This window comes from Schistosoma haematobium, chromosome ZW, assembly GCF_000699445.3.
Source record: "Schistosoma haematobium chromosome ZW, whole genome shotgun sequence".
In the NCBI taxonomy this organism is placed as follows: Eukaryota; Metazoa; Platyhelminthes; class Trematoda; order Strigeidida; family Schistosomatidae; genus Schistosoma; species Schistosoma haematobium.
The window spans coordinates 53,625,802-53,642,260 of record NC_067195.1 but is presented as its reverse complement, the minus strand read 5'-3'; the positions used below and the strand labels follow the sequence as shown (position 1 = coordinate 53,642,260).

At 31.7% G+C, this 16,459-nt stretch overlaps 1 protein-coding gene across 1 annotated transcript in view; it reads right to left on the bottom strand.

Moving 5' to 3' along the window:
* Positions 1-15,931, bottom strand: part of MS3_00010421 (uncharacterized protein) — a gene marked incomplete at its 3' end in the record, with an annotated part of 41,018 nt that extends 25,087 nt beyond the window's left edge. The window contains exons 1-12 of the mRNA XM_051218787.1: positions 15,742-15,931; positions 15,318-15,709; positions 15,174-15,280; positions 14,926-15,134; positions 13,206-13,410; positions 11,623-11,985; positions 10,748-11,142; positions 9,169-9,244; positions 7,333-7,424; positions 6,129-6,256; positions 3,230-3,708; positions 217-500 (exon numbers count right to left, since the gene is read on the bottom strand). Of these exons, the coding sequence (XP_051071847.1) occupies positions 217-500; positions 3,230-3,708; positions 6,129-6,256; positions 7,333-7,424; positions 9,169-9,244; positions 10,748-11,142; positions 11,623-11,985; positions 13,206-13,410; positions 14,926-15,134; positions 15,174-15,280; positions 15,318-15,709; positions 15,742-15,882 (2,871 nt within the window). The 5' untranslated portion in view covers positions 15,883-15,931. The remainder of the gene's footprint in view (positions 1-216; positions 501-3,229; positions 3,709-6,128; positions 6,257-7,332; positions 7,425-9,168; positions 9,245-10,747; positions 11,143-11,622; positions 11,986-13,205; positions 13,411-14,925; positions 15,135-15,173; positions 15,281-15,317; positions 15,710-15,741) is intronic.
* Between the last annotated feature and the right edge of the window lie 528 nt (positions 15,932-16,459).

Sequence of the window (16,459 nt, the reverse complement as noted above, 5' to 3'; positions counted from 1 at the left end):
GGCTTATACATTTTTTTAGCCCAATAATCTTCAAACTAACACTCGGTAAATTTTGACCAAGAAGATATTCAGAATACTTTTATAAATGTACAAAACAAATTCATTTAAAATGAGATTGTTGATAAGCAAGCAACTAAACTGACTAAGGATAAACTAACATCATACGAAGAAAATTCATTTGTAAGTTATTTTGTATTTTTGGTAAATAATTCATACCCTTTTACTAGATGATCGATTATCCACAGTAGTACATTGATCAGTATCATTATCAATTCTATAATTAATTCCAGAATGTTCATTATTTAATTTTTCAAGTACATTTAATTTAGATTTTAATATCGGATGATCAGGTGAGATTGGTGCAGCTTCTACAACTAACATTCTTGATTCATATTGATCCCAATAATGATGTTTTGGCCATCTTCTCTCAATAAGATTTGTACTATTTAAACGGATTAGGTTTAAATTAACTGAATGATTATCACTTTCAGGATTGTTTACTAAAATAGATAAACCAATATAATGTAATGAAGAAAATAATTAGCATAAATAAACAAAAAAACACTTAATTGATATACCTTCAAATTTTATCAAATCTAATAGTTTTTATCAAAGACCTACAATATCAAGGAATAAAGAACAATTATTTCAATTTACATCGAAACAGCTTCTAAATAAGAGCACTTAAATCTTATGACTTATAACAAATAGATTTTCATTTAGCAATTCGACTGTTTAACCTCCTAGTTTTTATTCTTCTAATAACAATGTAGATATCCCACTATCCATTTCAAACCAAATTATTAAAATGAATTGAAATTGACGTTTAAGTGATTTTTGATTAAACTGAAGATAGCTTTCTCTGTTTTACAAATACTCCTCAATTTTTTTAGGCAACTTTCAGCAGATGCTTGTTTTTAGTGATCCCTGTCGGATAACTTATCAACCACTAAACCGATTTATTTCCTACTTTGTTCAGTTCTGAAATCAGTATACAACGATTGATTAAACTGTATAGCTGTATATGTCTTGCAGACAGGGCAGTAACATACTATGGACAGTGAGGTGAATAATTTACTTAAACTTAATTAATGGAACCGTCTTTAACACTGAATATGTAGATAGGTACTCATTTACCAAAGATATACGGACTACCGAAGGTACACAAACTGGATATTCCATTGCGACGAATCTGTGATACGTACGATTCCCCTTACCATACTGTAGCAAAGAGGTTGGTAACAATTTTAATACCACTCCACAAAGACCTAGTGAAACATAGTATTAGGGATGTATTCCTTTGTAACGACCATAGTGATCGGGTAAAGACACTCAATAGATTTAAAGAAGTTCTTCCGTTTAATAAATTCACATGTGAGAAAGAAAAGAAAAGAAAACTCTCTTAAAATGTTCTTCTAACAAGGATAATAGATGGTTCACTAGGAAGAAACTTAGACAAGAAAACTAGTTCAACTGGCTAGTAAACAAATTTGATTAGTTTTGTTCCACTAGAATATAAAAAGAACCTGATCAAGGCGCCTCATTATAGAATCAAGACAATTTACTTGCTAAATGCGGTTGAAGAAGAAACAAAGGCACTGAGCACTACTTTGAAATAAAATGGATATCCGGAAAAATTTATAAACAAGCATCTAGGCATGAGAGAGCATAAAGAAGGCTTAACTGTAAGCAAAACGTTTCTGTATATACGTCTACAATTTAGAGACGATACAACCAGCACAATGCTAATATAAAAGTTGCATAGAGCAATCCAAAGGACTTTGAATCCAGGTAAACTGCAATTGTTGTTTTCCACACATCCGACGGTCACTCGGAGATTGAAGGGTAATTCACCTAGACTACCCGCTTCTTTGTGTATCTATCAATTCAATTAAAGCAATTCACATTGGCAAGTATTCTAGAAACTTGTATTTTCGTGCTTGTGAATACTTCCAAGTGTGAATAAGCAAAGGTTTAGTTAAAATTGTTTACAGCTCGATGTTAACTCATTTAGTACAAACGCGTCACACAACCAACATGGAGTACTCATTTACAATAAAATATCGTGTTAAGAGCTTGAATCTGCTTATATCCGTCAAACTAAGGATGGCTGAAAAAATAGCTATTCAGATCAAAACGTTGGGATTTAGCGTCCAGAAGATATATGTTCAATTGCTCTTTTTACCTTGGTTAATTTCAGGCGTAATTAGTTAATAATGATTTTGATGTATGGTGACGTAATTCGACTAATGTTCATACAACCTTTCTTTTTGTATTTTCACAGCTTAAACGTATTCACATATATTATTATCATTATTAAGAAAACACTTCCAAACGTTTTTGAGAAATTTATTCAGCATCCAGCCCTATTTACTAATTCGTACCCGATTCGTACTATTTAACATACCACGTGATTTCTGATTTGTGATTACATTATTACCTCTCTCATGCCATGTTAACCATATTTATTCCGATCATCAGTTTCAAAGTTCCATTTAATGTACAACATTATTCGAGTCAACACTCTGTATTAGTTGTCCCAACATTAACGATTATATTTTATTTGACAATCATAAATTCACATGCTATAATTCTAAACGATGTAGTTTGCCTCAAACCTGGCCACTTCTTAGATTAATAAGTTGACATATAGATGCAGAACCTGATAAGAATTTATTGAAAGGAATATTTTTTGTTCATATATTTCATTTATTCACCATCGATATTCTATGTTTCTGAGATAAACTGAAGCACTGTCATATTGATTCACATCACTCACTATAACTACAAGTGACACTCATAAGTATAAACCGATCGGAAAACTTGTTTCTTGTATATCATATCTACCAAATTTTAGTAGTCAGGATACAGCATAGTCACACACAAGGAAACTATATTCCATAGATTTTCGGCTCTCTACCTCATCAGAGCCATCAAAGAAATTATTCCTGTAAATGAACCAACAAATGTAACAACTCAGTGCTTTCTACTTCATATCAAACCAAATAACCAACTTCTTAGTGACAACACAGTTTCATTCAAATTTAAAGGTTGTTTCATTGTCGCATAACAACAAAGTTTCTCATGATTAAATAAATTATCTCCCCGATTACAAATAAACATAATGGCTCCAAAGTAATTGATGCATATCATTTATAGCTTTCAAATGTAATAAAAATGTCATTCATATTTTACAAATACACATATAGTATGTTTAATGAATACTTACTTGTACGAGGTATATCATGAATAGAATTTGTTAAAGTTTCGAAAAAATTGAAACATTTCAATTTATCTTCATCTATATGATAAATATAAATATTTGGATCTGGAAACCATTTTTTTAATAAATTCTCTTCTTTATTCATAATTCCATTTATGGTTCTTTCCATAACTTTGTCATTCACTTTATCTAATTGCATTTTTGTTAATGAATCCATAGAATTTAACCATAATAATTTACATAATTCTCCATTGTATAAAATTTCTATTGTAAATGCTATTGAATTACCAGAATTATTAATTGAAATCCATGAAATATTTAATTCATTGATGAACAAATTATCTGAATTATGTAATAATGTAATAGTCTCTTGTAAAGATGTAATTGAATGGTTATATGTTGAAGTGTTCTGTGACATATAATTTAATAATTTACATATAATTAATTTAGTTAAAGATTTTGTTATATTTGTTGATTTGATTTCTCTAAGTTTAGAAAATATATCAAATAGAAATAGGACAAATAAGCTTAATTATAATTTGTATATTAAAGAAGAATAGAATTTACTCATTGAAATTAATCGAATATGGCAGATTGAAGAATTCTATTATATAGATGCCAGCTCAATGATCTGATAGTTAGGCGCTCGCGTACAAGACTGATAAACCCTACGTTCGAATCTTGCGGTGGGGCGGGATTGTGGATGCATACTGCTGAGAAGTCCCACAATAGGACGAAACGGCCGTCTAGTGCTTTCAGATTTTCCATGACTGTCTAGCTTCAATTGACTGATGATTTCAACTATTGAAATTACTAAAATCTTCATAAAACTACTTCTGATACTTAAATAGTAGTATAAATATTAAAATTACTAAGAATGAATGATGGTTTAAAAGTATAAAACTAGAAATTAAGGTATTCAGAATGTCAGAAGAGGGGTTTTTGTGGATATTATGGTAGTTTCAATGGTTGGAATCATATGTTGATTGAAGCTAGACCACCATGGAAAACCTGGAAGCATTGGATGGAAACAGATTTCTTGTATTAGTAGCAACTACATAAAACTTGTTATTTGGGTGAAATATACTCAAAAAATCAAATAATACGTTTGAAACATTTTAAGGAATTATTATAGAAAAAGGGTCTTGTGAAGATGAAAGAGTTTCTTGTTAAGAAATAATAAGAGTTATTAACTTTGAAAACATATCATAGTTTGTGACAGACATCTTAAGAATCTTTGTTAAGAAGATTGATGTGATTGCGTTAATTCTAGAATTTATTAGCAAATATTATTTAGAGAAAATTGTACAGTGGTTTTCCTATATTTGAATAATCATATAAGACCATCTTCGTTATGAACTAATGTTCGATCCAGTTACTGATGAACGTTCTTGAGTGTTCGACACCCTTCTTATGGAGACTCAAAAATCTGCATCTGAAGTTCTGCTGCAAAAAGCTGAGTAATAATGTACACTACCCATGAGTACATGTAAGTTAGCGGACTTATACAAAAAGTGACATATTTATAGTGACCTGTAGTCGGTGGATAATAACGTTTACCAGCACGGATATACTTGAAACTCTTACTTACTATATAGTCTTGAAGCATCATATAATTCCTCAAGACTTCCTTAATTTATAACATTTAAGTGAGTAGAAGATATCTGAGGTCTAAATTGTGATTTTTATGTTACTAGACTCAACCTCACTCAAAGGTCATTCAAATCAGTGTCACTCCATTAAGATTTCGTTAAATACTATTGAGCTAGCACTTTGAAACTTCTTGAGGTTATTTTCAAGGCATTTATGACTTTAGTGGCTCCATTCTCTTGGCTAAAGACACCTTATCTATAGTAGTTTATATTTAACTCTCCAAATTTACTATGTGGCAACATTCTCCAAACAATCATCATACACATTGCTAAAGTATAATGTGAAGGAAGAATGAGATGAATAAAAGCACTGGAAAGAGATACACTCTTGAAATATTGATTTTGTACCAAATTATTGATATAGGTTACCATAACAGTAAACATGAGAATAAATGTAAATATATCTAGAAAGAATATATTTATTGTTTAAAGATACTTTCTGTATAACTATTTGCTTCTTTCTGAACATTGCGCTAAGGATTTAAAATTTTTAAAAATGAGAAAACTGCTCATTCTAACAACAAAGTTTTTATGGTATATTTATAATATCATCACTATTTATATCTAGTTTATCTTAAATTTTGATTAAAACAACTATAGTCTTCATTTTTTGATTGAGATCATGAATCGATTGATGTTAGACCACCATTGAAAACCTGGAAACACTTGACGGCCGTTTCGTCCTATTGCAGAGGAGTCCCACAATAGAACAAAACGGCCGTCAAGTGCTTCCAGGTTTTCAATGGTGGTCTAAGATCAATCAATTCATGACCTCAATCAAAAACTTAACAATCTCCACAACCCCTAACCTGATATAGTCTTCATTAATTATCGGATTATTAATTTTGTTCAATCAAATTCCATTAGCTTTACTTCCATCTTTGATATTCGTTTGTTAAAACTGAACATTTGGTTTTAATTTCAAAATAGATAATATAGAAGCAATCTACTCAGGTTGCTCATCTACCAGAAGAGACTAATCAATCGTAGATCTTAACAACAACAATGGGAAAATACAAACCTTGATGGCTGAATTATAGTCTAAAACTTGGAAAAAAAATCATTATCAAGTGGAAGTTAGAATTTTAATCAGTATGCGATCTTCAACATTGAGCTTGCAAGTGTTTACAATAATTAGACGGTCCTAAAATCAAACAAAATCTATAAAACATTAGCTAGTATAGTGATTGAACATTAAATTGACAGATTATCAGGGTGTTACATAAGAAATAAACATTTGAAAGTCGATTTACCTTCTGCTTAGATCAAATACTCGTATTTTGTTTTGATCAGTAAGACATGCCATATAATTGCCACATTGAGCAGTCATAGTAATACTGCCCTCTATTTCTGTAAAATTGATTAACTGTTTAACATAACCCTAAAATATTGAATTAAATACAGCTTTAATGTTCAATACAATATCCACTGAATAAATGTTTAAGTAAGTGTGGACAATGGTCACGACATAATCGGAAATAGTAATAATAATTGTGTTTAAGATTGAAACGATCATCATTAGACAAGCCTACTGAACAAGCGTTCTATTCTTTTTAACGTTTTTTCAGTAATAGACCAGACTGGAATTTTTTTTAGATTGTGAACTAAGGAGCTTTGGATACTGCACAGACATTTATCTCTGACTCAGTGATTTGATTATATAGCATTCTCTGAACATTAGATTTGTAGAGAAGGTAAGAAATAGTAAACTTATATATCCCAAACTGTCGACGCTTTTAATACACTCGTTAAACATTTCAGTTATGATAACATTACAACAGATATCTTTCTACTACACGTCGAGATCATCTGTACCAGAAATCTCAATTGTAACCTGTATTTCGAAGAAAATAAATGTTATTGAAATCGTGAAGCGATCTATGATATAAAACAACTGGAAGCTTGTAAGCAATGTGCAGCTGTTTTATTCTAGTGATCACCCAAGATCCGACAACTGAGGACCAAACGTAGGACCTACGTTCTCGTACAAGAATTCTTTGAATTCATTTCAATGACACAGGACCCTATGTTAAGCAAGTTTAATTTCAGTCAATCCACAATATTACGTAATTATCTTCTATTGTCTTCAGTGAGTACCTTTTTCACACCCAATAGAGTTACACTCCACTATTCATGGCTTTTCACTAGAACTCTGGAAATTTTCTCACTATACTAATCACTATTGAACAAATGATAAATAAAGGTTTATTATAGCACATTTCATGAAGTACAATAAATATAAAATGGTATGATAATATTTCTGTTAAAAATAAATATTTAGGAATACAACTTTAAGATCTTTCCATTCGGAATTTATCTTTGATTTAGTCAAGATATAAAGAACAGAAATAACTTTAACAACGCATCATTGTTATTTTAATGTTTACGAAAAAAAAAGAAAAAAAACGTTTTTTTCTTTAGTTGAACTAATTTTGAAATTACAAAAAAAAGAATTACCTCCAAATTACGAACTTGTAATTTATATGGTTCAATTGTAAATATATTATGTTGATACATTCCAATCAATTTATATTCACATGGGAAATTAGCTATTAATTACAATTACAAATTAAATGATTATTAATTATTAGAAAAGATTTTGTGGAGATTTTAGTAATTTCAATAGTTGAAATCATCAGTCAATTGAAGCTAGACCACCATAGAAAACCTAGAAGCACTAGACGGCCGTTTCATCCTATTGTTGTGATGATGTCTTAGACAGTTGTTTTCAGCTAGTAATTACTATACCAATAGATCATTTATTTGGAATCCAGTGATCCATGATAACATGTTCGATACGTTTGTAATCATCACTTAACGACATCAATTATATTTATTTACCTTTTGATACAGCTAAACGCCATTATATATTCTTCAAGTTAGTCACCAATAAGCACATGGTTATTACTAATCGAGCAGAGAGTTTTCGGTGGTTATTTCATTTAAAGTTAATTTATATACTATGAATTTGATTCATTTCATTTATAAAACTTATCTACAAGTAAAACCATCTATATGAATATTTTGACAAGCTAAGTAACTTTTCATCATCTATATATAAATTTCCTGTGCGAAAGATTCGCACTTAAAAAATCGTTCATTCAAGTAGAGATGTTATAAATAAATACTGAGCTGTTTGCTGATACTGTGTGCCGTTACATTTAAAAAGTTTAAATCATATCATTTATGGTTGCTGGAGATAACAAAATGTCTTTCCCAGGGTTAAGCACAGACAATTATTTTTATAAAGAGGACCAGGATTACATTTACTAATCTGCATTATCGGTAGTACCGTAGTTGTGAATATTAAACCATATAACTTTATGAATTCCTACTTCACGTCTATAATAGCTCTGTGACACAACTTTTTAAAAAGCCTGTAATAAGTATCTATGCTCGTTTCATTATCAGGTGGCCTTTATTAACTTCACTATTTCTCTAACAATATGTTCAGATGATTTTCTCTTGAGAACTCATGTCTAGTGATTGGTATTTTCATGAAAATTGTTTTGCTTTGAATCAAAAATGAATTTCTTCAACAGTGCCCCGAGTTTTATCTGACCTTCGAATATTTCACTTTTACCAGTGATCCTTTTTATTGTTGTTATTACGTGATTTTGATTATCAATTTTTTCGGCATTAAGCTATTTTCATATACATTTTAGGAAACTCCTCTCCATGAATTTTCATATTATTTAAGATATAATTATTCACCTATTCGATCATTTTCTATAATTCTTCCATAATGATTTCTGCTTTATCATTCTTTATTGATGTAAACATTTTCAATATTATGATACAAAGTACTAGCACACCAACTTTTAATAATTTAAACTGGTAGATCCTGGATTCTAATATCGCGGTGGGCAGGATCGTGGATGCGCACTGCTCAGGAGTCCCACAATAGGATGAAACGGCCGCCCAGTGCTTCCATGTTTTCTGTGGTGATCTAGCTTTATCTGACTCATGATTTCAACTATTGAAATTACTAAAATCCTCACAAAACCCCTCCTGATTATAAGGAACTGATAAGAAACCATCAAATGAAATAAACTGCTACGTTTGTTCTCTTAGCTCTATCCAAATTTATTAACCAAGCTGAAAATCGGGTCAACCAATATAACATACCTATTTTAACTTTAAAATAAATAAGGATAAAAAAGAATAGATTTAATTGCAGCTTTAATAAATCCATGAATGGTATAATGAGCTACAAATCAACCAATTGATATCAACCATTGATTTGTTTCTGTAAAATGATTTTTATACTTCAAACTTAGAAGTTAAACTTACTTAGGTGGATTATGCAACCTTTAGTGGACTGTTTATAGACAAAAATATGATGACCATTCCAGTATGTAACATGTTCCTATGATCGAAAAAAAAACCAAATACATATATAGTGATTTAATTTATATAGTTTCAGTGAACGAAAAATGAAGGCACAAGTATTCAAAATGAAAATACCAAACAAGAATTTTATGAATCTATAGATGCATTAAACAACACGTAATATCTTAAAAGATGTTAAACTGCAAAACAAAGATGTGAAAATAAGTTTCAAATACTGATGAAGGCTAGAAACATCTTAAAATAACTCATCACCAACATTGTGAACTACCGAAACATTCGTCAAATACAGAAATAGTAATGTCATAAACAACGTAGACCAAGACTTCACAATTCATATCTGGATATCAAAAGTATATAAGCAAAATACATAGTGTGAATAAATTAGTCATAAGGAATACAATCCAAAAGAACCAGTGAAGTCGAGTTCTAAATAAATGGCGTAATGTTCATAAATAAACATATGCAGGAGGATAATGAATACGTCTGTTAATGTCGGTGATCGATTTTGAGCCTTACCATTCAAGGTCCCCAAGGTCTGATTATGATTAAGTCGAGGTCCCCAACAAAATTACCTAGATCTCACCACACCATAATAAGTAAGTTAAACTGCTGAAGACTTTACGAACTGGTACCTTGAGTTGACTCAGGTTTACATAGCTTTCATCTTACTTGCTTCTACCTTAGGCAAAATTGTACGCCTGAGTGTGCCATGGAGTATAAACAATATTGAGTCAAAAAAGTAGCCTCATACCTAGGTCCAACAAAATCAATGTGTTCCCATGCTTTACCCGTATTGAAAATATAAGTCTTTTTAATGTATACCAGTTCTTAGCGTAATGAGCTTCATTCACTTAAAATACTACCTAAACTCTAACCAAGTTATAGATTCTCCAGAACTTCTATAGCTTTAGGAGGGATAATAAATTTATTTACCAAGATAAAATCATCCAGGTGACTTAAGTAGAGATTCTGGTTCGAAATTTACAATTTCCCAAAAAATATCATTCAATTTACACAAGTCAGGTCGAATTTTTTAATTCATTACCATGATCAACAGTTGAACTAAAGCATATCAAATCAATATCCAAAATGATCCATTCTTTTTTTATATCTAGAAAGGCATATAATGGGTATAAAAAGGTTGACTGGACGTAGTAAACGGTGGGAGATGGACTTCACGAAGATTTTATTACTGAATAACTTTTAGTACCCTAAGAGCGGTAAACAAAAATATTGCCAAGTTGAAATATTTGACAGAAAATTGACGTTAAGCCGGCTAATAACATTTCATGTTGTAATAAACGATGAGATATTTGTTAATATTCTCTGAATTATTATTGCAGACATTCCAGCTATATAGAGGACAAATCTTGGTTACCAGTAGCTGTTATCACCATCTAGCATCAAATCAAAACTGAACTTTAATCAACTACCGACCATTTTGCACGAAGAAAAAAAAAGCACATGGATTATAAGCAATACAATTAACACATTTTGTACAGAATAATCTAAAACATACTTGTGTGCAATATACAGCCTTAATTTGGTCTTCAACCTGCGCCTCGTACTCACAAAGCGAACAATTGTCTTGACTAATGAAGCCAGTAAAATTCTGATTTATATCTTTACAAATCTCTAGTTGTTTTGGTTTGGTTATGAAAGATCCGCGGCAATTCTCGTAATTTTCATCTTCAATCATATTCATTTTCCCTTTTATATTCTCAGTAGTATTGTTTATTATCGATATATTCTTTGAAGCGCTTGTATTTGTTTTGTTTACACGTTTATTATATATTGTGGTAAGTACTGCCAATGATCTTGAACCAGTTTGTACAACAGCACATCCGTATCCATAGAAATGCATTTGTGGTGATTGCCGTTGAAGTATATACACAGAAGACTTGGTTTGGGTACCTGAAAGTTTGATAGTGAGTTTGATATTTTACCAAGCACCACCAGTCCAGTTATCAAATAAATGATATGTTCAATGTACTTATGTGACTGAAAAAACCTGGGGACTTTATGGCATGTGTACTATGGTGACTTTGGAGTACTATCGATTTAAATCAACTATTCAGTAAAATATGATCTTAGTTACCGTAGGCTTAAGTTTGAATAAGTTTGCCAAAGAGTTAGCGATATAATTACTCCGAACTTTGTAAAGATAAGTGACTATCCCAAAACACTGACGAATCACTGTTTTTGCAGTTTGCTACCTTTAAAAGATAAGTTCAGTTGGTAAGCTGTACTGAAGGTATATAATATTATCTAAGCGTGGTCAGAAACATGATAACATTAAAAACTTGATAGACAGAAATAACAAAGAAAAATAGCTCCTATTTAAATAAAACTAGTAACACATTAGGAGTGTCCGTCTATACAGTTAAAAATTACCTTGGCTTTCATATGGCTTTTCTTTTGACTGATGTGGTATGAGCGTAATTGCTAACTTTTCCTGCTGACAATCCCAGGCTAGTAAATGCGAATGGTATTTCAAATCCTCTGAAATTGAAAACAATTCATCTTCTTTGTTTAACCAAAAGGTACTTGGTTGTGGATGCCAACTGGTCTCCGGTGTTTTTTCTGCCAAAGTGTTTGTGGAACTAAAAAGTTCATAACTACTTATGTAATCACAGGGATTTTGATTTGACGTCAAATTTGACCTCTGAACGTTAGACAAATATTTGAGTGATTCCATTTCTGTACAGTATTGCCAAAATCCCACCATTCCATTGTTAAAACTTGCTGCCAGAATACCTTTCGTAAATTCCAGAAAAAGTTTCGATTTTAGACATAATATTGTACATAAACTACATAAACTAGAATCCTAATACATATGAGCTGATTTAAAACAATTACAGTATTACTTCACTATGTATAGTTAATCCAAGAGTTCATTTTCGCACCGTTTTCTTGAATCTTCCCAATAATGTTTGGGACTGCAATTGATCAGGCTCTTATTGGCATATGTGCATCCCGTGAGGATTGCCTCGTTATTGCCTTGAGCCACAAGCATTTTGAGAAACGATGGATAGTGGCTAGTAGCGGAATCCAGGATTCAGTAGCTTAATGGATAGCGTAATGGCGTTCTAAGAGAACGGTATGTGGTTCGAATTCTTGAGTGAGCATCATCCCTGAGATGCAGGTATATCTAGCCGACAAATCCCAAATAAGACGAAACGTGCGTCCTCAATTTCACTGCCAACCACCATTCATCTTTGCTTATAATCAATACATTAGTTTTGCAAACAATTTTTCTAATAACATATGAGACTTTACCTGCTGGAATAATGAGCGAAAGTAATATAGTATTTGTAAACAGTTTCTTTATCCCTGATTCACTTTGTAATAAAATAAATCAATAGTCTTTCCGTCATTCATTATAAAATTACGGCAAACCAGCCTTCCGTTCTTAATCAGTCGATAAATCACAAGGGACCTAATATCTAGCATATACACGTATAGCCCTACGTTGTCGCAATATATCAGCACAACGGGATAAAGTTATAACGACAAGTGATAAGGCAATAAAAATAGTAACACCATCAACGGTAGTAAAAACTACAATCTGAGAGGAAAAGGTGAACTCCATTCTTAGAAACAATAACCTTGTGTTATAGATAAAAGAGAACCGTCTGATGCTGATACGATGCTTTAAGAGCCATACTTTGATTTACAAAACAAAACCTTCATGAAATGTTTCCCATGCAAATTAGCATTGTTGTATAACTTTTTCTTACGCTACCACTCTTTTTGTTTATGATACAATTTCAGTTGATTTAATGTTAGCATTAATCGTACTACTGCTACTTTATCTAACTAAAAATCAGCTATTTAGATTTAAAATTGAAATTTTACTTTAACAACGAAACACAAAAATCGTATATACACATAATAATCTGTACAAATCTATTTTGATACCATACACTACGTTTTTAGAATAGACATATGTCACAAAAGTATAGTTTGCAACTTACAATATGTTTCCGAGTAAGAAACACTGATCACCTTCAGTTCACTTGTACTGCTTTTGGAAATAAGCATGCAGGGAGCTAAGGTATAGTTATCGGCTCTTTCGACATCCCATAGTCTAACATTTGTTTCTCCAAGTGCCATAGCAAGCGTAGTTCCTCCAGCCCATGTAACGGACGGTTGATTGCACATTGCCAAAGCCAGTTTCATCTAAAAGATGTACAAGTATGTTTTGTCTTTATTACCAAAAAACAGCAGCAAAATACTTCGTAAAATGCAGGTAAAACTGACCGATAAGTAAGTTAGAATAAGTGCTTTCAATTCATTTTCATCCCGTTTTACTTAGAGCATAACGTTTTGTTATTTATTTCTTTGTATTACATTAGCCTAAATATGACAATTCTCCGCAAGTAACCGATTTTGCGGAAATAATAAAATATCTCAAGAAATATTCCAATTTGCGTGAAGCAAATTATCAACTACTTTAAATTACAATCGTATTATAACCACTGTGAAATTACAACATCTTGCCCATTTTTCACCAAATAAATTAAGCAACTACTCTCTATGCAAAATATTATAATGAAAAATCAAGCCAAAACCATGCGAAGTAATTAACTGCGTCCATAGGCCGTGTTTAAAAGCAAACGCCTTGAGTCTTACTGTCATAGATGCTACCGTTACATATTCATCCATATTTAACCCAATAATTTTCCTACAAATCGATGGTTTATAGTGATAGCTTGACGATAGCCTGCTTGTGCAATGTTCTATACCACTTATCTATCATTTGTATCATGTAAAATTCTGTGTCCTTGATTTATAGTGTTTCGAATAGCTTCAAAAGTTTTTTTACACTAGAATAAATCGATGGTTTTATGACCAGTTTGGTTGAATTAGGTGATGGATGACCTTGAAGTTGCTATCTAAGCTAATATCTCATACGGTCGCTAATCGGACAAAATATACAAAACACAAGTTTCAAGTAGAAAATTTACATCTAACTAACAATTTCTCTAATAATTAACTAATAACAATTCGAGAACTGTAACTATATGAAATCTAGTCAGTTGTTATATCTCTCTTAAAATACCATTTGGTCATGGTAAGACCAAGATGATGAACATTTTTCCGATAAAATGAATTTTTCCTCATACGTAAACTCATACTTTATTCGTCTGGCAGTAATTTTTAATAACTATTGTGTTTGATATGATTTAAACCTGTGACATATATGCTGGTAAAAATAGCCTAATATATTATTACAATAAAAATCGTATTACTCCAGATGCAACGGAACCTGAGTAAAATGCAAGATTTCGATTAATTTGAACTTAATAAATTTTGAACACAGCTATAATCGGGAACCTCATTTAAAAACTATACAATCTGAGATGTTTTCTGAACTTGCATGCATATGAACTATCACAAAATATTAAGATTTTAACGGTTCGAAGAACAAAAAGCACGCTTATCATGGATCATTTTCAGTTGATCATTTAACAATCTAAAGTTCTCAGTTTTCTTGTATATACCAGCATATTTGCTACTCGGATCGATCCAAGACTTCAGAAATTCCTGAGTTTTAAGGGTGAATATATTTTTTTATAATAGTGAGCGAACAATAAAACAGCATGATGTGTTAGTATTTCTAAAACCACACTGGACTTTTAAAGAAGTTCTTAGATTATAGATAATAGTGCCCAAGTAATAGTCTTTATTTACCTTTGTTACTTCCTTGATTGATATTTCAGAGTTTAGCTTGATATGATAGTGATATAAAAGACCTTTCTCAGTGACGGCCAACAAAATATTTGTGCTTTTGTGAGAAATCATATTTAAAATACATCCTTCACAGCATGCTAAGTTATTGGCTTGACTCACTGCAATCTCATTCTCTTTCGATTTATCGTACTTAATGTACATTATACGTCCTGCAGACCTTTGCGAGTTTACGTAAAATTATTAATTACCATCGTAGCATCCAAAGAGATAGAAGCCTAGACACAAAAACTTCATCATGTTACTTGATTTACATGGAGTTTCGGTGACGGCGGATTCAGCAAATTTATTTTCCTCACTGGAAAATTCTATTGAGTATATACCACTTTTATTACCTAGAACTTGAATACAACGGTGCAAGAGTTATACATGAACTTAATTCATCGGGATTTCGGGTACTGAGCATAAGAGCACATGATATATTTGTGTTGACTTTCAGAATGGATATGGGCTTTGCACCAATGTCTACATTTTTATGCCACCGGAAAACATAAACAGATCCTTTATTGTCTGTTGCAAACACAGAGTACCCATCAAAAGTCCAAACTAGTGACATCACAGACCCTTCTAGTTTATAATCCATATCGAGAGCGTTATGCTCAGAATAGTAACAAACAGTCGTACAGCCATTATTCCATCCAACCAATAATACTGGCTCATAAGGATGCCAAGAAATACACGTAGGAATACAAGGCCTTGTAATGGTTGCATCTTTACAGTTTGGGACCTGAATAATTAGTAATGTTTGTAGAAATTTACTTTCAGGGCCGAAATTGTAACTTCACCTGACTCTTTTCCAATATGTGATGCGACCGCTAAAATAAACGTGCGAGGATGCCATTTGATATCAGTAATTTTTCCAGAGAAAATACCTAATTTCTCACTCAAAAATACTGACATCGTGACCTAGAAAAATATCACAAAACCAGCTTAGCAACAAAAATATAGTAATTAGTTATTAGCATGATTAAACAAAACTTCTCAAAACAACTGACGAAAGTTCCTTCAAGTTAAATCATAATAAATGCTTCAGTGTTCTTTGCACACAATTAAAATTTCATTTTACAACGTGATTTTCGTATTTTCATCCACAGACATCGAGTTAACAGTAGCAGAGAACTCCTAAAATGATCGACTTTTTGTATATTTGAAACTATTTATCACCATTTTATCGTAAATGGATACTTTGGATAAATGTGGTCAGTTAGTGGTTGTGGGCACATTTCTGTACACTAAATGAGATACTTGTATTCTTGCAGTTAGTCAGCTTTTATAAAACTTATTTGAGCGGTCTGTAGAATTATACCATTTCTGTCTGGTCCTTTGTATAAAGTTCCTGACAATCATTGTGAGTATGCTTCCTGTTTTCCTTCGTGATATTATTTTTAAAATATTCATTTATTAACATTTTTATTCGGTTGCCTTCAGTCTATTCAGACATCTAACTCTGAAGCTACACGAATCTGAGTTGACCGAG